This window comes from Protopterus annectens, chromosome 3.part1 (genome assembly GCF_019279795.1).
Source record: "Protopterus annectens isolate FY-2018-M chromosome 3.part1, PAN1.0, whole genome shotgun sequence".
In the NCBI taxonomy this organism is placed as follows: Eukaryota; Metazoa; Chordata; order Ceratodontiformes; family Protopteridae; genus Protopterus; species Protopterus annectens.
In genome coordinates this window covers 626,759,238-626,785,976 of record NC_056732.1, presented here as the reverse complement: position 1 = coordinate 626,785,976, position 26,739 = coordinate 626,759,238, and the positions used below count along the sequence as shown (strand labels likewise).

The 26,739-nt window shown below is 40.5% G+C and overlaps 1 protein-coding gene across 2 annotated transcripts in view; it reads right to left on the bottom strand.

Annotated features, from left to right (window-relative positions):
- Positions 1–26,739, bottom strand: part of LOC122798226 (glyoxylate/hydroxypyruvate reductase B-like) — a 250,870-nt gene that overhangs the window by 36,387 nt on the left and 187,744 nt on the right. For both annotated transcript variants that reach the window (XM_044066998.1, XM_044066999.1), the window contains exon 5: positions 4,665–4,761. In XM_044066998.1, coding sequence (XP_043922933.1) covers positions 4,665–4,761 — 97 coding nt within the window. The remainder of the gene's footprint in view (positions 1–4,664; positions 4,762–26,739) is intronic.

Below are 26,739 nucleotides of genomic sequence, written 5' to 3'. Positions count from 1 at the left end.
TTTTTGAACCATTGGCCGATACAATGGGCCTGAAAGGGGGTTCGATTATATTTTTGTGCATCTTGGGTATACCAAAAATGGTAGGGACAATGGGATTGGTATGAAGTAGAAATTCTTATGTGTCTAAACTAATACATTGACTTAAAACATATTCTTCCAAATAGGGATCTATTCTGCTGTAAGATATGTTAATATGATTCTTAGAAACCTGCACATACATGTCTTCGCATGTGGGGAGAGAGGGGAAGTGGGTGGGAGTATAAATTATGGAAGCAATCAGAAAGGGATTTACGTTTGGGGAAGTTCATGCCAGTCTCTTAACATGAAAGTTTCAGGTAACAGCTGTGTGGCATCTTACCACCAGTGTAAGTGTATTTAACCACCGGTAGTCTCGTACTTATCTCTTACCCACATTCTAACCATCATGGTCTCGCTATAATCTCCCACAGCCTACTATAGAAGGTATCACTATAATTTACTTTTCTTCTGCCTTTTCAGAATATTTTACTCTGGGAACCACCGTATGCTCTACCCAGAGGTTGTTAGTTTAAGAATTTAATCCATTATGGTCTGGTGAGCTATAGCCTGAAAGAATAAATATTATGGGGTTTTATATGGTCCTTTCTCTTTAGCAGACACATGCAACAGAATACAGCACAAGTCACTTTTCAGATGAACTATACATTTCTGAGTCATAAAATATTCATTCTATATTCAGCTTTGCACTTCCGCTATTTTAAGCTTTCATTTTCAAAACTGAGAAACCACAGTCGCTGCCATGCAACTAATAATGGTATCTTGCTCTAAACATATAGTTGAGTAAATTCACACATATATCCATGCTTAAACATACACAAATAAAAAAATGCAGACTCTTGTCACGCAGACTCACAGTCGGTGCTTATGTATATCTGCAAGGTTACCGAGGAACCTTTCTTATTTCCACAAGACAACAAAGTGATTTAATGCATTTCCTGGCTGAATTGCATGACCTAGGTTCAAATCAAATGTTAAAAGTAATAATTACCTTTTGTATCAGTTCAATGCCACTTATGTAATGAACAAAGAAATAAAATACATAGAGACAGTCTAAAGGTGTTCTTATTCAAAAGAGTGTCAGAATGTCATGGGAGCCTCACCTTTAAAAAATATGTATGCCTTCATCTGTCTTACAGCTGCTGGACTCTATCGTATCACTTTTACCTTGCGTTGCTTATTATTGTTAATATAACAATGGGCGATATTACTGTCCATTCCTAGTGATTCCTTCAGATTCTACCAGCACTACTCACCATGTCACAGCCTATGACCAGCACGCACAGGTGAACCTTTTTAAATATTACTAGAAATCCAGTTCCAGGCTGGCAGGTCTTCACAGGTGGGACAGTTTCTCCTACCAAATTTTTTAAGTGTTGTGCCAGCAGTCTGTACTAAAGACTACAACCATAACAGTGGAAACAAAATTGGTAATAACAAAGCAAGTGGGGAAAATGTCAGTTATATCTTAACATAACACTATCCTTCCACTTTTTAACCGGTCCTACTATTCTAAATGAAAGTACACCACAAAAGGACCTCAAGATCTGTTGTGTGTAAACATGAATACAGCCTTTTTTAACATGGATGCATAGCAAAGCTTGTTATGTTATCTAATGCAGGACTGATGCATCACATGCATATCACATATAACTAATCAATCATGTGCACACTCTTCTTGTGGTCATTTATGGCATAAATTACCTACTTTACACATGGAGTGCAATTGCACATCTACACATCCACAGATAGTGTGAACATCTCTTATTTTTGTATCTTTGCTTACAATCTGCATCAGGGTATGACTGAAGAAGTTCTGACATGGAGAACAACATTACCCCAGTAAAAAAAAATAAATATATGAAATCTGTATGGTATATTTTTTCCCTATGACAGCAGATTATCCTAAACAAAGCTATCCTGGGGTCTGTCTAGGGTGATATTGTATTGTAGTACCCCCTAGATGTGCAGTAGCAAGGCCCGCCCAAACCCCACCCACCACCAACACCAGGTGACATGTATGAATAAAGAATGAATATTCAAGGTAATGTCTTCACTGGCCTCATGATTATTAAATATGATAACTACTGGCAACTCTGTTTTAGTAACCTACATTTTTTTTTTGAGATTTTAGTAGTAAGATTTTTTTTAAATGAATATTTTGGTTAAACCCAATTTGCAAATTGTCACTCTTCTGTTTAAATGTCCAAATTTATTTTAATTCCTAGTGTTTTTGCATCTGTGAAGAAGCCTTTGTTGTGAGACTGATTTTATGCTGTGATGCTGGTGAGTCATTGTCCAACAGACGGCTGTGTCTTTCTAAGAAAAATATGACAACTATTGGTAGCACTGTGGTAGTAGATCATCTGCTTGTTGTCCTCACAGACACTTGTTAAACCATTTTTGGCAAAAGTGACTTATGGACAAGTTTGTGTAGTTTGTTTCACGGTTTATTGGGAGCTTGTAGCAGCTGTAGAAATTGCTATAAGAGTCCATATTATTATCCTTTCTAATGGTACTAATGTAGTCCATGGATATTTAAGAATGATGAAGGACTGCACTTAAACTGTGGAAGGGACAGTGTTGACATTCTGACGGGCTTGACCTCTGTGGGGTGATGTGCATGCGCCAGTGTACGTGACTTAATACTGTTAAATTTGGTTGTAACATAATTCATTCGCCTCTCTACTTTGTGCATGCATAACTGTGTCCTCACATGCACTGTATTCAGAGAATTTTTCAGTCACATTGCAGATGTTGATTATGCATTTTGGCAGTGTTTTGTTCTAACAGGATTGCACATGTGAAAAAAAATGTGTAGTCCCGTCATATGCAATGTTAGTATATGCTTGCACTGATTGTAGATGGGTACATATGTGTCTGGTCTCACGGTTGCCTTCTGTGACAGATTGTGCTGCTTTTCCATTGATAGAACAGATCTCAGTGGTATTGTATTGTGGGGCAGGTAGTATTATAGTACATGTACATGGTGATTTCCATATGTATCAATTAACAAGCAATGTATGCATGATGTCACTGTCAAATCTGCATGGCAGTCAATCATGCATAATTTGCATATGACATCATGACCATTTAGCATGTCAATCACACAGGCCATGCCCACTTCTGTACAGTCCAATGGCGGGGGGGGGGGGGTACTACAATACAATATCACCCTGTATGGCTGTATGTAAAATAATCCACTGAGTAAAAAACTAGGGTAGGATACAGACAGATTTTTATAGATTGTTATTAATGTGCTATAACGAGATCATTGGTCAGGCTTAAGAAGGTGGGCATAGCCATAGGAAACTGCTGCCTTCATGTTCTGTCTCCAAGGAATGAGAAACCTGCTTAGGTTAAAAAAATCTTAATGTGCAGTCCAACATCACTGACGCTTTTGTCACTGTTTCCACACATCTTGTCTTTTGGCAGATAACTGCTAGCTAGCTAGAAGGTAACAAACACAGATGACATCAGTTCAGATGCTGTTTCTGTATACAAGCAAAAGCAAAGTACAGAAAAATTGAGCAATGTATTCTCCATTATGCTGTTTTAGCACTTTCAACACAAGATTCAAAATATGACACCTAAGACTGATATAATAAAAATACTTCAGCGAATAAAAAATACCGAGCTTATCAAGTCAAAAGTATCTAGCCTTCAGCTTTATTTCCATGCTGCCGTTTGACATGCAAAGTCTGTGTGCTACACAGTATTCTGTTCTTCAACAGATTTAAACATTAACATAGTTGTATGGTTAGAATAACAAAGCATAGATTGTTTTCATTCAGTGAGTGACTGGCAAAATAAAGTTAAGGTTTAACATTGAATTCTTTCTACTTAATGTTCCTTGAGAAAGAAAATTAATTAAAATTGCATCTATTTGCTGACTTTCAAGCACAATACATTTTACGGCAACATCACTTAAATACTGGATTGATAAACATATAGGTTCATAGGTTCATACTAGGCTATCTGCCCTAGGGCATTTATAAGCCTAGCCAGAATGTGTTTGGCTTTTGCCACCCATTTTAAATTTATTTTGCTATGCCATTTTTTGAGGTTAGTATACTGTGCCTCTGTCTAACAGTGACACAGAAGTGATACCCAGGGTAAACCTACGATCTCCCATCCACTCATCAAGATTCCTCTTGAAGAGAGTCAATGAGGGACTCTGCCTTATACATTGCAGTGCACAGTGTTCAGTACTCAGACAAAGTGGGTAAACTTACTTTAAATAATAACCTTGGCAGGAGATCTAGCACATGACATCCAGTAAAGTAGTATTTGTTCCTCCTTGATGGAGGGTTGCCACCAGACCCTCTTTACTCATTATATGACCTAATTTGGTTGTCAGAATACCTTGGCAGCTGTTGTGGTTATGTTAATTTCTGCATTTATATTTTATCCCTTTTCTCCATAGTTACCATTTGTGCATCCTGACCAATCATGTTGTGACCTAATTTAAATAACAGAATTATCAGCTTACATACCCAGGTAATGGATCTGGGAACTTGGCATCCAATATTGCGGCATGAATTGCACTGTGTTTGAAGGGCCCCCACTAAGCCCTTCTAGCCCATCACATGGACTAATTTTAACAATAGAATTACCTGCTTACATACCTTGGTAATGGCTCTGGGCATGTTACATCCAGTGCTGCAGCACGAATTACACCTTTCTGAAGGGCTTCCACTAGGGCATCCTGATCAACCACTTGACCTTAAAAATATGAAAAAAAGTTGCTTGTTGTTACTTTCAGCCCAATTCTGTATCCTGTTTCACTATCTCTTCTTGTGTTCTTTAGCATTAAATAGAGAATGACTTATGCTGTGTACAGAGTGAGTGCTATTCTAGGTTCCAGATTAAATTATATAGTAGAGAGTTCCATAGTATTTATGTATATTAGGAAACCAGCTTCTAATTAACCTGGGTTTTCTTTTAACTATTCACTACTACCTTTTTCATGTATAATTCCAGTCCTACAAGGAAAAACAAGATGACATTACCTGGAAATTATCATGCAATCAGACTACCGCTTTTTTTGTTTTTATTTATTTTTGTATTATTTATTTATTTCTAGATCTTTCAAGGCATTTGACACCATATCACCTCTCTCTTGCTTAATAAACTCACTAATCTCGGGCTATCTCCCCCTACCATACAATGGTTTACTAACTATCTCAACAACAGGCAGCAATCTACTAAATGGCTACATGCCTCCTCCCCTTTCATAACCACAAACACAGGCATCCCGAAGGATCAATACTGGGTCCCCACTTATTCAGCATATTTGTCAGTAACTTTCATTCCTCTGTCATCCATAGCACAGTCATCCAATATGCAGATGACTCAACTATCATCTGCTCTGCTAAATCTGCCTCCACTTTACAGTATCTCACCCAAGAAGCCTTTACTTCCACAGAGACCTGGATGTCCCACAAGCATCTCGCTCTCAATCCCAATAAAACAAAACTATTAATACTTACCCCCATTAAATCCAGCTCTGTTGACAAGTCACTATTCTCCATTCACTCCCAAAATAACACCATTATTGAAGTTTTCCCCAACACCAAATTACTAGGAGTCATCATTGATGACAAGTTAACATTCGACCTGCACATTTGCAGTAACATCAAACAAAATATCAAAAACTAGGTGCCCTGTACAGGCACAACTATTTTCTCAGTCTCTCCACTAAAAAGGCTCTGGCCTCTTCCTTCCTGCTTCCAACACTTCTCTATGGTGCTCCTATCCTCACAAAACTACAGTCCTCCTTGGAAACAAAACTAGACTCTTGCTAGAACAAAGTCGCCAAATTTGCTACAAATGCTAAACATCTTACCCATCATTGTTCTGCTCTGCATCAACTTAATTGGCTAGAATCCCAACACTATCTCACATTCTTACAACTAACTACAGCCCATAAGCTCATCTACCACCCAGAAACTTGCCCTTCCCTCTCTTCCATTCTGTCCATGTATCATCCAAACCGGCACCTAAGGTTCGAAAACAAAATGCTACTATCCATTGAGAAACCTAAGTTCTCAACTGGCCAAATGTTGTATTCCAACTACATATCTAAGGCATGGAATAATCTGCCCCCATCACTCAGAGCAGTCAGCAACCTGACCTCCTTTAAAAACTCCCTCAAACTGCATCTCTCTTCTAAATGGCTATGCCCCTGTTCCCAAACACACAACCACAGTTCTTGACTTCTCTCCCAGTGCTATACCTCTAGCTATCACATCATTTACTTCCTTCTCCCTGTCACTTTCATCAGGCCTATCCAACCTCCCGACTTATATACCCCTCCATCTTTCACTCTATGCTTAATCTCCTCCCAGCTACACACCTAGAGTTTATTACTTTCTTGTGTACTTGAATCCACCCTATGCACCAATGTAAATAGCATTCACAAACATCTCAGAAATTATGTCTGTCTTTACTTGTACATATCAATGATTTTATTTTTCTTTATTCTGGCACTGTTGCTTCTATTACACAAAGTCATGCAATATAATTGTACTATATGATTTTTATATGTCAATGATTGTATTTTTATATGTATATGATTGTATTTTCTTCTTACACCTTTGCTTCTATTTACCAGTCTTATGCAATGTAATTGTACTGTATAATCTTGTTTTTCTATCCAAGTGATTTTACTCTAATTGCATGCATCTTTGTGGAGCTTTTCTCCCCGGGCCTCCACTGAAAATGGGCTCTCTTCAGGCCCAGTGGACTTTCCTGGTTAACAAATGCAATAAATAAATAAATGTATAAAATATTCGGTTTATTGATGATAAATGTTGAAGCATATCTGTTTACGCCTCCTCAGAATTCTCAGCCATTTGGGCTATCTTTCTCTTCTGAAAGATGAGCACTCAAAATATCACTGTGCCTTACCGTGAAAGAGGCTCACACTCTCTATAAATAATGCATTCTGTCACGTCCAATATTTTTGCAGCAAATAGTTACAGGAAGTCTTGGAAAAGGCATTTTCTCAGACAAAAAAGGTGTTTTCCTTCTTTGTACTGCAACAGGATACAATGGAAGAAAGGGGGAAGGATGACAAAAAGATGGCTTAGGAAAGATGGATAGAAAGACTCAAGGGGGCCATCTGCAGGCAGGACACAGGTGCATGCAAAACTATCTAGTCTACACATCAATAAACCGAGAAAGAAGGCAACCACAGGTATGGTTATCAGAAAGGGGAGCTTGCCTATAATAGGTTTGGTGGTGGTGAGGGCAATACATATGAAATGAGTATTTTATTCTTAGAATAACCTCTTGTTTTACTGTATTATAAATCTATAGCACAGCTAACAGTGACTCAATCTATCAAAATTCATTAATATTGTATGATAATGTAGCTAAAAGTACAACATATTGTGGCTGACAAATTGGTGTTTTAGGAGCTTGAGACATTAAAAGGAAAAAAATAACATAATTTATGGGGGTAGCAAGTTAGCAAGTAGAGGTAAATGGGTGGAATGGATCTGTGGTAAGCTGGTAAGCTCCATGTGCACTGGAGGGGTGAGAGAGGTGACTTATCACGAAGGATAGAGGCAGTGTTTACAGACGTGATTGGCATCTGTCTTGGGGATGGTCACTGTTGTAATAGAGTGTATTGGCTTTGTTAGGTGAGTGAATGGCTCTTCAGGCTGGCCTTTGATGACAGGCGGCCAAGGCCATGTCAGAGTGATGGTGCAAAGTGATGTCAGCTTTGATGGCATTAAGTGGGCTGGAGGTGAAGGATTACACCAAGTTGGAGAAGCTTAAAGCAGCATAAACCATCCAGAACGTAGTACAAGGTCAAAATGATTCTACATGTAGGCAGTGAATGCAAATACACCTGCCTCTTATAAACACTTAGTGGTTTTGGTGTACTTGGCAATTTACTTTCATTAGTGAGGCAGAGAGAGGGAGTGGGAAATGTGTTTGTAACTGTAAACACTCCTGTATGGGCTATATTTGTACTTGCACATGAGATGTCTCAGCATTACCATCCTTTGGGAAAATACCTGGCTCATTCTCCATATGTACATATTATGTTTACTCCTAAGTGAGAAGACAGAATCATTCACAGTGGTGTCATATTCAATGCATATGAGCTGTCAGCTGACAGAGTGATAATCTTCATGTTGGAAAATATTCATCTGAGGCCAATGTGGGCCATAATGAATTACGAGTGCATGCTAATGCAGATCACACCACCAGCAGCAGTCCTGCTTACACCTATGCATGATTTGTTGGCAGCAGATAAGAACTGCTTGGTCCATTTAATCTGAGAGATTCTCTGCCTTTAGGGCAAATTGCATAGTCTTCTTTACCAAAAGCGTATTTCTTTTTTCCTACATCCAGCATAGTAACTACCTTATCTTGGTTCTATGTGCTTTTAATTTTGTATTGCTTTTTACTCTGTCACCTTCTCAGTCTGACTGTTAAAATCTTTTGTCACCCCCTTCTATGAAAAAAATACTTGTACATGTTTCTTTTAAGACATCCTTTTTACAGTCAGCTTGTACTTTCAGACTGCATTATCTTTCTTCTCCTATGCCTCACTTTATTGAAACAGTACCCCTACATGGATTCTGGATTACCTTGAGGAGTATAAATATAGGTTCATAGGTGTGTAATAGGCTAACAGCCATGGGACCTTTACAAGCCTAGCCCATAGAAGTGCCCTGGCATCATGCTGCCCAATGTTACTTCCCAGTGCCTCTATCAAGGAGAGCCACTGGAGTGATCCCCAGGGTGAACTTTCTATTTCCCATCCACTCATCAAGATTTCTCTTGAAGAGGGCTAGTGAGGTGGTCTGCTTGACATGTATGGGAAGTCTATTCCAGAGCATGGGCAGTTCCTGTTGCATTCCTCTCCTATCCATATCCATTCTATTATATGTTAAGCTGCTATCTAAGTATGGCACTGTTTGTGAACACTGCACATGTTGTTGACCTGTCTGTATACAGGGATAATAATGCATTGATTTCTACTGGTGATGCCTCTTTTTATGCATGCATGTACTTTGTTTTGTGGTGTTATGTCTTTTTCACCTGTGTCCTCCTTCTGCAGGTTATTGCTTCCCACGCCACGTTCTCCATCTTTCCTCCAGACGTACTAATCTAATGACATTTCTTTTACAGTTTCTCATGTATTTGTTGCGTATTCTTGTATCATCTGCAAACATCAATACCTTTTCCTTCTGATATCTCAGTGTCACTTATATATTAATTTAAAAGGGCCAACTCCTGTAATGACCCCTGTGTGTCTCCTCCACTGGTAAATTCCCCTTTATCTAAGTGGACTCTATTTACCAGGGACCTCTGTATTACCTTAGTTTGTGCCTTAGCTGTGAATGCCTGCATGAAGCAGTTACATTCATGTGGGGAATCAATGAATATGATCTGTTCTGCCTTTTGCCACAAGGTACAAGTGAGGACAGTGACCCTTGTCTTGCATATGTATGACTAAGACATTTCTACAGTTTCAGAGGTGGGTTATAGGTCTGGTTTGAGAGCTTGTGGCTAATGTGTCCGTGCTTCTTAGGATTGTAGAGAAAATGTTAACAATCAGGAACATATGACCTGTTAAAATTTTAAATAAATGCCATTTTTTTGCAGAGGTACAAATGCCTTTACCCCCTTACTTGCATACATTAACTCAAAAACAGAGTGGTTTCATGGAAAAGTGAATACCTTATCTCCAAGACTGCACAGTCTCACCAATTACTAGTAAAACACATTTGTGACTGGTAACCTTTTCTCCACAGTTATATGAAACATGGTCCATTAGCCTGAGTTCTTGAATGACTCCCATAGGCCACTAAAATATTATTCTTTACAGAACCAGATGACTGTGGGGACTGTAGTTTTAGTAGAATGATAATCTTAAAATAAAAGCAATTTTTACAGTGGGCAAAATGCTGCACCCTCATGTGTGTGTGTGTGTGTGTGTGTGTGTGGGGGACTTTGCTTCTGTCACCCTTAATTACATCTACCAACTCCAAGATTGCACACCTTCAAGGAAAACATGAATGCCCCTTTCCCCTTTAATTATATATACTTATTCCAAGATTGCTACCCCTTGGGGAAAAACGAATACCTCATACCCAAGGTTGACCACTCTCACCATTTACTAACAAAGCATCTTTGTGATTGGCAATTTTTTCTCCATGTCCTTATGAAACATACTCACGAGTCATGAACTCTAGGATAACTTCCATAATGCACTGATATAGTGACATTTCCATGATGCAGCTGATTGTGGAGGCTTTAGTTTGTAGTGAAATAGGCCACCCACATTCCTATGTGGATAGCAGTTCTGCACAATAACATATCACATATGTATCACATACTAGGTTTGTCATCTCAGAGCTCCTTGAAGATTTCCTGTTCTGTTTGCTTGATAAATTGCTGCCTTCCCCTGAATCTTAATCTGCAGTATGGCCTAGCTAGAACTGCAACATCAACACTCAGTATCATCTCAGTACTACAGTACCAGTGCAGTGGTATCACCTGCCATCCATCTCAGCACAAATCAGACCTATGTACTGCAGCTTTTGTTCTTTTGTTATGTATGAAAATTTACCTGCTGTCAGTTGTGCAGTTATGCCCTATCTGTGAATAGGATGCAGGCTAGGGCCACACTGCTTTCCATACTTCCACTTTTTATTTGCATTTCTTTAACTTGGCCTAATTTATAGTGTGGAAAGTCTACAGCTATTAGCCTGTGCTTTGTATTTCACCATAGCAACAGCAGTTAGTGTGGGTGATAAAGACTCTCAGGTCTGAATAAGATGCTTCCTGTTCTCAGGGGTACAGAGTCTGATTCCTTCCACCTCCACTCGCTTACTGTATGATTCTGAACAGGTCCCCTAAACAAATAGATGTTATGTGATCCTATCTCGCCTACATTCTGAATGATGGGTTCTTATTGGCTGAGCTTACTATATCCCAGGATGCACCACCAACAGTCCCCCAGATCTCGTTTGCCGCTTAACTGCAAGGACGTGGTCTCGAGCTGGCTGGGCTGAGTAGCTTTATAACTACTTTTTTCATTCAGTTTTGTGCTAAATTTTCAAAACAAAAGCCGTTTTAACGGCTATTGCTATTGATATTGATATTGTTATTGTGTTTGATTGTGACTGAAAACTATTGTGTGTGAGTGTGTAGAGTTTGTTTGGCCCACTTTAATCCAGGGCCTTTTGGTCAAACTCTCTGACTGAACTTTAGTGTTTAAGTTCGTTTTACACTCAAGGTTGTTTTTACACAGGGTCTGTAAGCCTTTGGCTTTTTGTCTTTACGATTCTACAGTATCTCTTAACAGTGTTTAAATTTCCTGTCAGGAATTGTTAGCATTATGTCTCAAGCCCCTAGGCCTTCGGGCTTTAAAAAATGTACTAAATGTGCTTTCAAGATGTCTGTCACTGATGACCATCTACTTTGTGTTTACTGTTTAGGGGCAAAGCACTTGCAGGAGTCATGCAGCGTGTGTCACGCTTTTTCCTCTAGGGTCCTCCAGGAGAGGAAAAATAAATTAATTCTTAAAGGGTTGATTAAACCCTCTTTTGAAGAAGCCTTGTCTTCCGCTCCTACTCCTGCCAAAGAAACAGCCCGTCGGATCCGACTGCCAAGAGACCTAGGCAGGCCTCTCCTTCGGCTCCAAAGACTTGAGCCGAGGTCGAAAGTCTGCCTCGATGCCTGGCCAATAGCTGGGGCATCGAGGCGGGTCACCTCGGCTCCACTGCTCTCGGAGCCGACAAGGGTTGCCCGCCAGACGATAGAATCTGGTGTGTGTGCACCGATTCTTATCGAGTCCGGTCCCCTAGTCCATTGGGGCAGGTCTTCAACCCGCTCTGTTTCCTCTCGGTCTTGAGAATGTCGGATTCGGATATAGACAGGGTGCTCCAAAGACTTTTCCAGTCCCCAGTCTTCCAAAATTGTTTCGGCTCCGACCCAGTTGGCTTCGGAGCCGATGGCCATGACCCATCCCATTGCTATTCCTCCTCCGACTGCCAGGTGCTCTGGAGATCTCAGGGTCGGCTCCGACCCTTACTCCAACCCGGCCTCGGGTCCGAGTTTGGGACTTCTTCGGCTGGACCCGAGGGTGATGTTTGGGACCGATGGCCTACTATCATGGCCCGGAGACTGGACGCTCCCAGGATTCTGGAGGTCCGGCTTTCAGGGCCATGAGGAGTGCCTTGGCCAAATCCTCTTCGCCATCTCTCCGGTTTTACCAGCACCTTCCCTGGGCGTGGAGACTGGATCCTTGGTAGTCCCCTGTCTATGGCCAGTGGAGCCCCGAGGCCTGAGGTTACCCCAGTGGGGTTCCCCTTCCTGAGGGTTTTTCGAGTCTTCTCAGAGGAACCCCAAGGAAGAGATCGTGCAAGAGGAAGCACGTGGACTCCCCGAGTCTATCACATCGGACACGGATATGGATGATGCAGAGGGTCCCCTAAGTCCTCGGATGATGTCTCCTTTGCAGACATCTTGGAGATCCTTAAACAACGCTGGATGTCCAAACCCCCTCTGCGAATCTGTGCTCCTCAAGGCCTTTGGGGCTCAGCCCTCCGCCTCCTGGGTGTCTCCGGAGCTTCTGGATTTAGTTTGTCGATACTGTGGAACCAGTCCCTTCTCGTCCAAATAAATTCTTATCTGCTCCCCGAGAAGGGGCTGTAGATGCCATGGTGGTGGCATCTGCTACACAGCAGGACGTGGCAGAGGCCATCCATCCTCCTAATAAGGAGTCTAGGAGTATGGATACCTGACTTCAGCGGCCTTTACTTTAAGGTCTCTGAATTACTTGGCACATTTTACTAGGCTTCAGAGGGATCTGGTCAAGGAGTTGTCAGACTCCCTCTCGGGTAACCTACCTGAGCAGCTAGCCCAATCTGTTAGCTCTCAGTTGGCTATCCTGACATCAATTGCTAACTCGTCCATGAGGCTCATATCTTATGGCGTGGCAGGCCTGGCTGCCTTCAAGTCTTCCTTCGCCGACCCTTTGATGGGTCCTCATTGTTTGGACCCAAGGTGAAAGACACCCTTACCCGCTGTGAGCAAGAGGGAAACGTTATCTGCCGTGGGGCCCGTTATTCCACTCCCTTTCGGCCTTACCCCAAGGCCAAAGGAGGGGAAAATGTGGTTCCGGAAATCTTTTTCTCCCAACAGCAGGAAGATTCAGAGGCAGAGGGCGGGAATTTCCAGAGGCGGCAGAGGGCCCCGCAATTCTGGAGACCGCGAGTCCTTTCGTGGCTCTTCAGCCTCCCACACGACATGAGGGATTGCCCGGCTGTGCTGCGGAGCCAGTCGGGTGTCGTTGCCAAGCACCTAAAAGCCTGGGAGTCAATCACTCAGGACAGATGGGTGCCGGATAATTGCCGGAGGTTACATCATCCCATTCAAATACTCACCCTCTCCGTCCAAGAGAATCCCGGACCCACCACCCAGTCAAAGGGAAATAGCAGCCGCAGAAGCTTCAAAGCTGCTACAAAAAGGAGTCATCCAACCGGTCCCCACAGACCAAATCGGATCAGGAAATTACTCCAGGTTCTTTTTAGTGCCAAAAAAGACAGGGGACCTGAGACCAATATTGGATCTCAGCAGACTGAACCTATCCAATCCAAATTCAATGGTCACGTTGCAATCCATTCTCCCGTTGTTGGAGAAGGATGTTTGGATGTGCTCCATAGACCTCAAGGACGCCTATTATCACATACCGATACATCAGGCGCCCAGAAGGTATCTGCGCTTCAGCCTGGGAGCCAGTCATTACCAATTTTGTGCTCTGCCCTTTGGCCTCACCACAGCCCCCAGGGTGTTCACCAAGTGTTTGGCAGTAGTGACGGCTCACCTAAGGAGCCTTGGATTCCAAGTGTTTCCCTATCTCGACGACTGGCTCCTGACTGCCGCCACCAGGCATCTACTTATGGACAACCTCAAAGCCACCATCTCCCTGGGTGTTTCCCTGGGGATTACATTCAATTGGTCAAAGTCTGTCTTGCTGCCCTCTCAGCGCATAAAGTTTATAGGAGCAGAGATAGACTCAAGATTGATGCGTGTTTTTCTTCCTGCCGAAAGGATCCGAACCTTACAGGGCCAAGTGCAAGCTCTGATCTCGAGATCCAAAGCCCCAGCCAGGATGGTCCTACAGGCTCTAGGCTCAATGTCTGCCACGGTACTTTTAGTTCCTCTAGCAAGGTTACACATGAGGATTCTTCAGTGGCTCTTATCAGCTCAATGGACCTTTCAAGATCTCCCACTCAATCATTTCATCATGATTACGGAAATATGCAAAAGGGACCTGCGCTGGTGGCTTCAGACATCCAACCTAGATCAGGGCAAACCCTTTGTTCTCCCCCCTCCAGCGGTTACCCTGACGACAGATGCCTCCCAGATAGGGTGGGGGGGGCATTGTCTGGGCAGGCTAGTTCAGGGCTCCTGGCTTGCTCTTCTCCACATCAACGTGTTGGAGATGAGGGCTGTATCCCTACAAGCCTTACACAAGTTCCTTCCTCAGGGTATCATTGCCATCCACACAGACAACATGTCGGTGGTTTGGTATCTGAACAAACAAGGAGGGACCAGATCCCTCTGCAGAGAGGCCATGAGAGTGTGGGAATGGGCTGTAGCTACCAACCGTTTCTTGGTAGCGACCCATATCCCGAAAGTCAAATGTATTGGCGGACAAATTAAGCAGGACAATTCTCTCTCCTCACGAATGGTCTCTAAACCGCACAGTAGCAGCCCAGGTTTTCAAAAGATGGGGACTCCACAGAACACCAAGTGCCAAAGATTCTTCTCTTTGATTCCACATCAGGAAGTACCGCCATGGATGCTCTAGCCCAACCCTGGCCAACAGGGTTGCTTTATGCTTTTCCTCCAATCCCACTCCTTCCCAAAGTCATTCAAAAAGCTTCCCAGCTAAGGTCTTCAATGATTCTGATTGCCCCATACTGGCCTCGTCAGATATGGTTTCCTTACCTGAAAAAGCATGCAGTGGACGATCCGTGGACCTTAGACCTGATCCCGGATTTGCTAATCCATCAGTCGGGACATTGGCATCACTCTTCAATCTCTGAAATTGACAGCTTGGCTCCTCCACTTCCGACCTTAGTCAGAAGCCACACACTAGACCCGTTTGTCTTCGCCCATAAACCCACCACTAACAAATTGTACCTCAGTAAGTGGAAGAGGTTTGCTATCTGGGCTCAACTCAAGGGCTTAGACCCTATCACTGCTCCTGTCCCAGAAGTTTTGAAATTCTTAACATCCCTATTTAATCAAGGATCTTCTGTCTCAACTATTAAAGTTCAACTAGCTGCTATTTCTAAATTCCATGAATCTACGGATCCTCCTTTGATGAGCAGCAGGCTATGCAAAACATTCATTAAAGGTGCGAGTCTGTTAAGACCACCAGTTTTTCATCCTGCACCTCGATCTTGATTTAGTGCTGCTACATGCGAATTAAAATATCTGTCATGGAAAACGGCTTTCCTAGTGGCTATTACTTCAGCAAGAAGAGTCTCAGAGCTTCAAGCCCTGTCTATTAAAACACCATATCTGATATTCCACAAAGATAGAGTATCTCTTAGGCCTAATCCATCCTTTGTCCCAAAGGTCTGCTCTAGTTTCTGTCTTCAACAATCCCTAGAACTACCAGTTTTCTTTCCAAAATTCTCTAATGAGGCAGAATACTCTCCATAAGTTGGATGTTCACAGGCAATTACGATTCTATTTAGACAGGACCCAAGTCAGACCAGTTGTTTGTGTCATTCTCAGATAATAAATTGGGCCAAACCATCACAAAGCTACAATCTCAAAATGGATCAGAGATTGCATAACTCAGGCCTATTCTTCTTCAAATAAGCAACTCGCATCATCTATCAAAGCTCATTCTACCAGAGCTATGGCTACCTCTATAGCTTTTCATTCCAAGCTTGCTATTTTTCATTTCCCACTACAAATTGGATGTGGCATCTAACAGGAGTGTTTTCCAGTGAGCCACCCAGGATTCAGGTGCTAGGGACGCTGTCCCATCATTCAGAATGTAGGCGAGGATCACATAACATCTTTTAGTTATGTACTCACCATAACTTCAGATGTTTGGGATCCATCTTCCTTCCCCTGCCTTGCAGATCAGAAGAGATAGAACGGTTTTGAGCTCCACTGTTTTTATCTTGTTTCATCTGACGATGTTATATAAGCAGGGTATGCATGTGTGCATGTATGCGGACAAACTAGATCTGGGGGACTGTTGGTGGTGCATCCTGGGATATAGTAAGCTCAGCCAATAAGAGACTTCGCTCTTTGGCATAAAACCCATCATTCAGAATGTAGGCGAGATGGATCCCAAACATCTGAAGTTATGGTGAGTACATAACTAAAAGTACTCCTAGATTGCCCCTGAAAAGGGAAATGTGGGCTTATCTGGTTAACAACTGGATTTGAAAAAAAAATATTAGGTGGGATTTCATCTGTTGAAGCCTACAGTTAGTTATCAGGGACAAGTGAAAATGGTTAATTTTACTGGGCACATTATTTATTTATTTGCTTATTTATTAACCACGGCAGAGCAATGATCCATGTTGACCATTTCAAGCTCGGTCCAGGGAAAATTTACAAACAAAAAAAGAAACCAAAGCTTTAAAGAAAGGGAATTATGTATCAATAAGCAAAGAAAATGTTACAGTAATGCTGTTATGGTTTGTTATAGGTGGTATCATAATGAAACTTCAAACATGGTAGGACAGAGACATAGATTAATTGACTGTAAACATTAAAGGGAATTAATAGGTATGTAGGCAGAAAGTGATGCTGTTATTTCTTTATGTATAGTGTCATTGTACATGATGTCTGGTTTCTACAATGCAGTGATCTGCTGGAGAAACAGAACCAATTGGTAAAGTAGGATATTGTGAGGAAAGGATGTTAGTAGTTGAAGAAGGCAGAGACAAAAGGCAGGGTAGGTTTAATAGGGGAGTTGGAGAGAGTCAGATTTGCAAGATAAACTATATTCCTGGTGTATGAACAAGCCAGTAAACCACAATAGGCAGGAGTATAATCTGAGTATCTGCAATGAGCTCAGTAATACTAGACATCCCAGTGGTCTGCCTGGATAATAGAGCTGGGGCAAGTTTTTCAATACCCACTGGGCCAGGGTTCCTGTCATGAAAGAAGAGGGAAGAGGTGCTTCTCAAGTCAGGAGAATGGATTGTTGGAGCTAATCAACCAGGCCAGGCTTGGCAGATTGAAGATCTTACCTACATATACGTCTGGAGTAGGAGATAAAATGGGTTTTGTTAACATTTCAAGCCCATTTCATATACAATAAGGTATTTTATCATCAACATCTTCTTGTGTTTGTCTATATAGTTATGTACAGGAGATAAAATGAAAATAGTAGCATGTATCAGCATTTCTCATTATTTCTGATTTTGACTTTCTCCTTTCCCATTTCATATTCACTTTAACTATTGCATTTTTACTCAATGTGTTCTAAAAGTTTGGTATTAGGTTTGGCACAGCACATCCACAGAAATGCTTTTCTAGGCTTGCACCTTTCTGCTTTTGAACATTTAAAAATAAAGCATTCTGACTTGTCTAACTACCTTTAAGAATCATTCCTTATCAGTTGTTTGCCTCACATAACAGGTACACAATTCTGCCCTTTACCTAATATTTGTGCTGCATTCTTGAGTAAAATGACAAGTGTCCTTTAGTGCTACTGATGCAGTTGAATAAATGTTTTATTTGCCTTCCCACATCTACTTAGACTGTGTTTATATTCTCCTAGAAGTCTGGTCTACAAGACACATTACTCAAGATGAGGACTTATTGGTGATCCATACAAAGGCAGTCGTCTGTCCCCATATATTCATTTGCTGATGTAGTTTCCCTGTTCTGCAGTTAAAGCCCCATGCTATCTTTGTATCTCATTCTCCCTCTCTGTTCCTCTGTTATGTTGACTGCTAATCTTACCCTACCCAAAGAACTATCTGGTTTCATTTTCCTGCTTGATGGTCAGAGATAAGTCTTCATGTTCCACACATTATTTATGACTTTCTATGTCATGAGCCACTGTTTGTTGCTACACAGAACTGCAGTTCTCATCCCTTTATTAGACCTTTAGGTTATGATTGTTGGTCTTTCTGTCTTTGCTTATTTTTGTTTATTAATTGGGAGATAGTCCAAATGGACATGATTCATTCATATTAGAGGCCCAGGAGAAAAGCTTCAGACATAAAAGATTTACTGACAAAAAATCTATGGTATAAATATAATTTGCGCATAAACAAAATTAAATATACCTACAGAACTTTACAAAGCTACTGTAAAAATAAAGAAAAGGATATATATATATATATATATATATATATATATATATATATATATATGTGTGTGTGTGTGCCAACAATATATAAGCAAGAATTGAAGAACTTAACGCTTACACCTGAATAACTGTGTTTTGATTTGTGTCTCATCTATAAAGATGCACGGTCTCAGCAACAATAAATGCATCGGTGCAGTATGCAAAATGTTAAATTAATACAGAAGAGAAAATGCATAAGCAGCAAACTTAATGTTCTGCTTTGCAAATGTAAACAAAATGCAGGTAAATAAAAGATGTTTAGTACCAGTAGAGTGGGTGTATGGGATACATACTGGAATAATAGAGATAGTTTTTACATAAGGTATTCAAAGATGCTGAAAGAGATTAAGTGAACAAAAACAAGGCAGAAAAACTGCAGATTAACTAATGTAATATGTGGTAAACCTTATGGAAAAAGAAAATAAAATGAAAATAAAGCGCGATAGAGATGGAAGCACGGAGTACGACAGACATTGGAAAGGAGGACAAAAGAATGCGCAGAGGACATGTTAGGAAATTAAGGAGTCTGTTAATGTTATGAACAAGGATGGTGGTATTAATGTGATAGGAAATGAGAGAATAAACAAGATGGACAAAGGTAATAATTTACATACAGTTTGCGGAGAGCTGATAGGAGATGAGCTGTAATTTTGGCATAAATGAAAAATATAAATTGGAAACAAAAAAGGAAGCTTGCAAATATTTGCCTAAATTATGGAAAGTTTTATTTTAACTGGAAGTTTATTCCATCATTTTGTAATAATATAGTTATCACTAGGTCAGATCTTTTTCATGTAGTAGATTTATTCATTTTTATTAAGATGGGTGAAAGAGTTGTAGAGAGGATATACCAGACCATGTGTCCCAAACAATGATTGCCATTTATTGGGGTATAATAGCATATGTGTCAATATTAGTTTGGTGGCATTGCTTCAGCCATTTCTTGCTTTGTTTGTGTGTTTATTTTTCATGCTGTTCAGACTTGTACTGAAACTGTTTATCACAGTCTCTTGTAATATCACTGTCCTTATAAAGCTTAATATTGCTTAATTGTGGGCTTGGTTCACCTGAAATACCAGGACAAAGGTTTGATGTTTTACACTACCTAGCCCAGGGAATATAATACTGAAAGTAAATCCTTGTGTATTATCCTGCCTGTGCATTAACATGATGATACTATGGCAAACAATTGAGGTGCATGTGACATCAACCTTGGATATGATGTTTTATGCTTCATTTTAATTGCAGTTTTCATATACTGTCTGTATGTTAATGCTTACCCACTATTTGAGTGAACCTTGTAGTAAACAATATGTTACTTGTAAATTACCAATAAAATATGTTGCAGAAGTGGAGTTTCAGATCATGTACAAGATCAGAGAAAAAAACTGTCTGAACTAGTACAAAATTTTGTTACTGATGAAAAAGTTCAGCCTTGAATTGAGAAACAGCCTCTTCAAATAAGTTCAATGCAAGTGATACCTAAATGGGGCAAACACCTTTCATAAAATTTAAGAGTCAAAAATGTCCAAGTGTTGTTTTAAAACAGAGAAAAACAGCTGTAGTAGAAATATCTCTGGCAATGTATCAATCTGTATCAAAAGTTCCTCTTTAATCTTACAAAAAAGTGATTCATGATGTCATATACTCGATCCAAAGTCAGGCATTCAAAGTTAGTCATTCCTTAGGCAGCCCTGGACCGAAATCACTACATCTGGGCATTAGACTACAAGGAACTCTTCTACATTTCAAGTATGCCTCAAAACGGAATATTTGGTACTGTAAATGTTTATACTGTACATTTTTATTTTCTAAATCTGAAATACCAGCAGATAAAGCATTACTTACACCAATGGAAACAGACACTAGGGCTTCAGGTTCCTCAACTGTATCCAGAAATGGATTAGTTGCTACAGTGAAAAAATTAATACATCAGTTCCCTGTAGCTAACTTAACAAAGGTTCATCAGAAAACAAAGGTGGAGAAAAATAGATTAATGTCATTACATCGAACATCCTGAATATTGAATGCCAGAACACAGACATCCAGAATGTCAAATCAAAACAAATCATCAACAAAAACTTTTTTGCAGTGGGGCAAGCCCCCCCCCCGCATCTCCTGTTAAGGTAGCCCTGCCCTCTCACCCACTGCTAATTATATATGCTAACTCTTGAGATCATACCACAGCTGGAAAAGGGCCAATTTGTTGATCCCCACTGTATTGCAATAGCAAACTGCAAGTTATAATTTCTCCCTATGAGTCACTGTTTCTGATGTCTGTGTTTATGTTTGGATCTTTTTGAACTCAACTTTACATCTGTCATAGAATTATGATGTGCCTGGAGAAAAAGTGCTCTTTTCCCCAAGTCATGTGTATGTGGTCCCACTTAAAACTTTAAGAAATGAACAAAGAGACATTCTCAATCCAGTCAGAATTGTTTCCTTACAAACCTATAGTTAAACAAATGAAAAACAACTATGAGGTGTGTGAAAGAGTGACACAAATTTCTGACACAGATGGATATAATCCTGACCGTGACTCAGATGAGTAGTATTTGAATAGCATTATAGACATTAGAGGGGGTGGGACAGAGACAATGGTGGTGAATGGCTACTGCTGGCTCACCCATCCTGTTGGGAAGGAGGCAACTAGCAGGAGCCCCCATGGGGATTGGGCCTGCTGAGTAAATTCTGTCAAGTGATGTCTTGCATGAAAGCAGCACCAGGCAATAAGATATATGTGAAGTCATAAACACTTCCCTGAAGTAGGCAGCACTGCATAACTCAAGGGAGCTGCAAATAGGATTTGGAGCTCCAGGAGGAGGATAGGCTGTTACACCAGACATGAAACTGTCCCAGTTCCTAAAACTCAGCTCTTATCTGATGCAAAACCAATGAGCTTGTCAGATTCCCTGGGCAGGAACAAATACGTCATACTCTGTCCTAACCGGGGAATCCATGGCCCTTGCCCCATTTGAATAAATGTACTGATGGAGTAACAATAGAGGAACCATCAGGCAGGTCTAGTGGAGGAAGAGAATTGAAAAAGTAGAAAAAAATCTCAGGACAGCAAACACTGTACTACTCATTTTATGAAATAAAGAAAATGTAACTTTCTAGCCAATAAGCTTACATTACAAACAAGTACATTATCAGATCAAGCAGTAAATGAATCCAATGGAACTGATCTAAAATGCAGGATAAAAAACAATGAGCTAACCACCTCTTCTTTAGAATGTGCTTAATTGTATTGTATGACTTGCATACGTTCACTGAGATAATCAAGTTGTATTCCTGGAGCAAAGTCAGCCTTACCAATTTCCTGCCTTTTTCTAAAAACATACAGGGTTATTCCTACATTGAACTTTAAATTTAAGCTGTGCGAAATCACCATAACTCTTAGTAGGTAAATATGCATGGTCTGCATTTTACCTTTAAGTAATACGTCTACAGATTAATTATATTCTGTAATCAAAAAGGTAATTTATATAAGGACTTTTTAAAAATGTTTTAAAAGTTTTGTGATCTGTTTCCACCAGTAATTCCTTGCTGTAAAAATATTCATAGAATTTGCCAAATTCATACACTACTATACACAATGCTTTATTTGAGCATATATCTTTTGTGTATTTGTTAGTGCTATTGATTCATAGCCAACTGGTCAGTTTTCCTGTAAAATCACAGGTCCTATACCAATTCTGGCTTGCATCCACTTGTAATATAACTGACTTATTTACTTCATATTTCAAAAAGTCACTTATGTTATTAAGTGCTGAAGCATTACAGAATTATTTTCATAGGTTCATAGGTGTGTACTAGCCTAATGGCACTGGAGCCTTTACAAGCCTAGCCCAAAAAAACTGCCCAGGCACCGTGACACCCGATGCTAGTTCACAGTGCCCTTATACAGTAGGGCAACTGGAGTGAACCTCGGGTGAACTTTATGTTACCCATCCACTCATCAAGATTTCTCTTGAAGAAGGCCAGCGAGGTTCTCTGCTTGACATGAATGGGAAGCTTATTCCAGAGTATGGTCAGTCTTTGGGAGATGATCCTGTCCCTCCAGCATGTTCTGTTAATTATGGTAATGAGGTTGTGATTTCTGGAGCATGTGGCATGGGGGGACTGGCATTTATTTAGATGTAGTATTACAAGTAGGGCTGGGTCGGACATGGCTTTGTAAGTCAAGCAGAGATCACCTCTAAGTAGACAATAACAGACTGAGAACAGCTGAAGTTTCTTGAGTCTGTCCATGTAGTACATGTGTTTAAGGCCTAGGATCCTTTTTGTGAGGTACTTTTGTTGCCTTTCCAGCTGTTGTAGGTGTCTGATAAGGTACATGCCAAATGGGGCATTACATTCAATGATTGGTCTAATGAGGGATGAGTAGAGAGGGATGATGACCTCTTTCTTCCTGGATGCAAAACCTTTGGTTATAAAATGTGCCACGTAGAAAGACTTTCTGACCACAGTGGCAATGTGGTGGTTGATGGTGAGGTGGTTGTTGACCTGGGTGCCCAGATCTCTTATGGCCCCTTCACTGTTCAGTGGGCTCCCATCAACATGGTAATTCATGGGAAGTGAGTTTTTCCAAAGGGGATGATAATGCATTTTTTGGCATTAAGCTTCAGGCCATGGTTCTGACACGGATCATTGGTCTCAGAGAGGCCCTTTTGTAGGATGTCTGCATCACTTGGGGAGTTGATAATGACTCCTAGCTTGCAGTCATCAGTGAACTTGGTCAGCCAGAGTCCTTCTGTGTTGGCCTGGACTTCTGAGAAGTAGATGCCAAACAGGAGTGGGCCCAGGACCAAACCCTGTGGGACTCCACTCATGACTGGTTGACAGTCTGACTTGGAATCTGCAACTTTCACTCTGTGGGTCCTGTCTATGAGACATTTTGCAACCCACCTAGTGATGTAAGGATTGATGCCTAGTTTGGTGAGTTTATCAATGATGCCTGAGTGGAGAATGGTATTAAAGGCCTTAGCCAGGTCAAGGTAGGCTGTATTCACTGCCTTACCCTCATCCACAGGCTTGCTGACTGCCTCGAAGAAGTCAACCAAGTTCAGCAGGCAGGATCTCCCCTTTATAAAGCCAAACTGTGTGGGGTTAAGCAATTGGAGATTGCCTATATCTTTGCTAAGCAGGTCTATGACGACGTGCCCCATAGCTTTGCATACCAGACTCATCAGGCTAATGGGGTGATAGTTCCCAGGATCTGTAGTTGCTCCCCCTATATGGAGCGAGATAACTTTAGAAGTGTACCATTCATTAGGGACATACCCTGAGGTAAGGCTGTGGTTGAACAGGGCACACAGATGTGGTGCCAGTTCATTTTGTAGCTCACATAGGACACAGCCATGGATATTATCAGGTCCCATGGATGCTGTATTCATGGCTTTGGACAATGCAGCCTTTACCTGTGCCACAGAAATGGTGGGTACCAGGCTTTCTTCTGGTATTGTGATAGGGCCCTTGGGGTGGAGAGAGGGGTAAAGTTGGCACTGAATCTGTCAGCCAGTATGTTGGCTATATCTGTTGGCTCAGTATAGGAGGTGCCATTGTGCAATAACTCAGAGCAAATCTGGATATTGCCTTGAAGGTTTTTAATATAGCTATAGAAGGTTTTGTGGTTGTTTTTGGTGTCAGCCACAATTCTGCTTTCATAGCTGGCTTTAGAAGATTTGTTAAGGGATCTCAGGTTTTTGTTGAGACTGATAAGAGAGGTTTTCCAGTTTTGTGACTTCATTTTTTTCATCAACAGTTTATTCTTTCTGTTGTAGAGTTTATTGATGGCTGGGGACCACCAGATTGGCTTCCTTTTTTTGGAGGAGAGTGTCTTAGCTCTATTTAGTATGGCAAGGTCCATGCATTTGTGTATTATTCACAACTCTGTTTTTAGCCTATGTTATGCTCTAACAGCTTTGTGATAGTTGGAGTTATTTTGCACATACTGTGTACAAACTTTGCAAGATAATGCATCTTTCTCAAAGACCCCATTAATTACTAATTTTCTTGCTATGGCATTTGACTGACTTCAATCTTTTTAATGTTGTAACATGACTATATATATATATATATATATATATATATATATATATATATATATATATGTGTGTGTGTGTGTGTGTGTGTGTGTTAAACTTTGTCAGTCTTATTTTACATTTAATCTTAGTTTAAAATTTAAATATAAAATTATACCATCTTAAACTTTTAGTAGCTATATTAATCTCCCCTGTTTTCCTTGGGCTAGATTCCAAAATATGTGCTCTTGGTGTAATTAACTTATTCCACTATAATGCTTAAGTATAAAGCAGACCACTTAAACTGAGACTAAACTTTTGGCATTGACCCCCTTGTGTCTAATCTCCACACAAAGAAATGATCAATAATGTTCACAATGCTCATTAAGATTGCAATTCCATGTGCAGCTGCTCTTTGAAATACTTCTTGTGCTACTGTGATACCATCAGTTATTTGTATTTTCCTCATACCTCTCAACATCTGACCTCCAGAATCAAGGACAAAGACAGACTTAATCATGGATTTCTTCTTCTTCTTTTGGCTTTTCCTGGTTAGGGGTCTCCACAGTGGATCACCTGTCCACTCCATGATTGGCAGTGGTGTTTTACGGTGTCGAGTTGCCAGCCCGGCACCCAACCTTCCACAGAAGGCACACACATGCACTCACACCTAGGGCCAATTTAGAGTGTCCAATCCACCTACAGAATGCCTTTGGGATGTGGGAGGAAACTGGAGCACCTGGAGGAAGCCCACGCGACCACAGGGAGGACATGCAGACTCCACACAGAAGGCACCCCAGCCAAGGATCGAACCAGGGAAACAAACTTAATCATGGACAAAGACCCTAAATGTGTTACTAGTAATTTGGAAAGCTGACAGAATGAGGGAATGTGAATTATCACGTACTTTAAATAATAGAAGTTTACAACTATGATGACAGTTACTATTTATTTATTTGCTATTTGTTGACTAGGTAATTGGGCTGGTCTGTTGAACTTTTTCAGCCTATGATCCAGATAGCAGTTTTACATAACACATAATGTATTTAATCTTCAACAAAGCATTTTTCATATGTGATAATACATACTCATTATACATACAACATTATTCACTTTATACAATCATTCTGAAGTGGAGTAAAAATCTAACTATATACTGCTGGTTAGATGCAACGTTGTGTACAGCTAAAGTTTACATATGTACAGAGATAGCTACATGCAGAGTAAATACAATGCATTGATGCATGGTATATACAGGTTGATTGTAATTGATTTGGAGTCATTATTGGAGTGCTTTCACTTGATTTTATAGGTATGGAGTTGGATATAAATAACACTTCGGTTTGGATTGCTATTAGCAACACTTGCATGAGGTGTCATTACTTTTGTGCCTTTTTCATTCATTGTTTCTAAAGATCTAATTTCTGTTAGGAGCTGATTCCAGGTGGCGGGTCCTGATCTTGAGAAGGCTCTTTCACCCATATCAGTTTTGGAAAGAGGACATATGAGGGTGATGTTATCTTCCTGATTTTTATTTAAGAGGTAGGCATGTTCTTTTACTGGAAGCTTCTTATTGAGGGGAAAAATTAAATGTGTTGAGTTTTGGTAGCACAAGGAGACCTTATCTGCCACAGTATTCCAATTTAGAGCATTTATGAAATTACAATGGTGTGCATTTAAATCTGCCAGCAGTGCAAATCTGAAAATGTTGTTTTCAGTGATATGGAGAGTTTGACTTTTATTTGAAGAGTGGAAAGACAGCAATGGTAGGCAATACTCTATTTTGGGTTGAAGGACATTCTTAGCTAAAACATCTTTGTATGATGGTGACAGAAGGTGTGACAGTTTATAACACAACTGAAGTTGAGTCAGGTCTTTATGTGTGATATTGTCTCTGTGTACATTAAAAGTTAAGTATTTGTGTATGGTAAGCCCTATAGCCTGCAGTGAGTATAATCTTCCATCTTCTGTCAAAATTACAAGCTTTATTAGGGACAAATCAAAAATGTGTGTCAAAATTGTGGACATCTATGAAAAACTGTGACAGCTGAATAGTATGATCTTCTTAATGCATAGGGACTATAGACAAGCAAGAACTTTATTCTTTAGGTTTATTTCTGAGAATTCTTAGGTCTTAGATTTAGCAAAACTGAAGTGATTTTCTTAATTGCAAGCAATGAGTGATGCTCTGTTTTAGTGACTTTATTCAGATCGTGTAGAGTGATACAAAGGCAAATATTGCCCTCCTTCATAAAACAAAGCATGCTATTCATCTGTTTCATTAGCTACATCTGCTTTTTA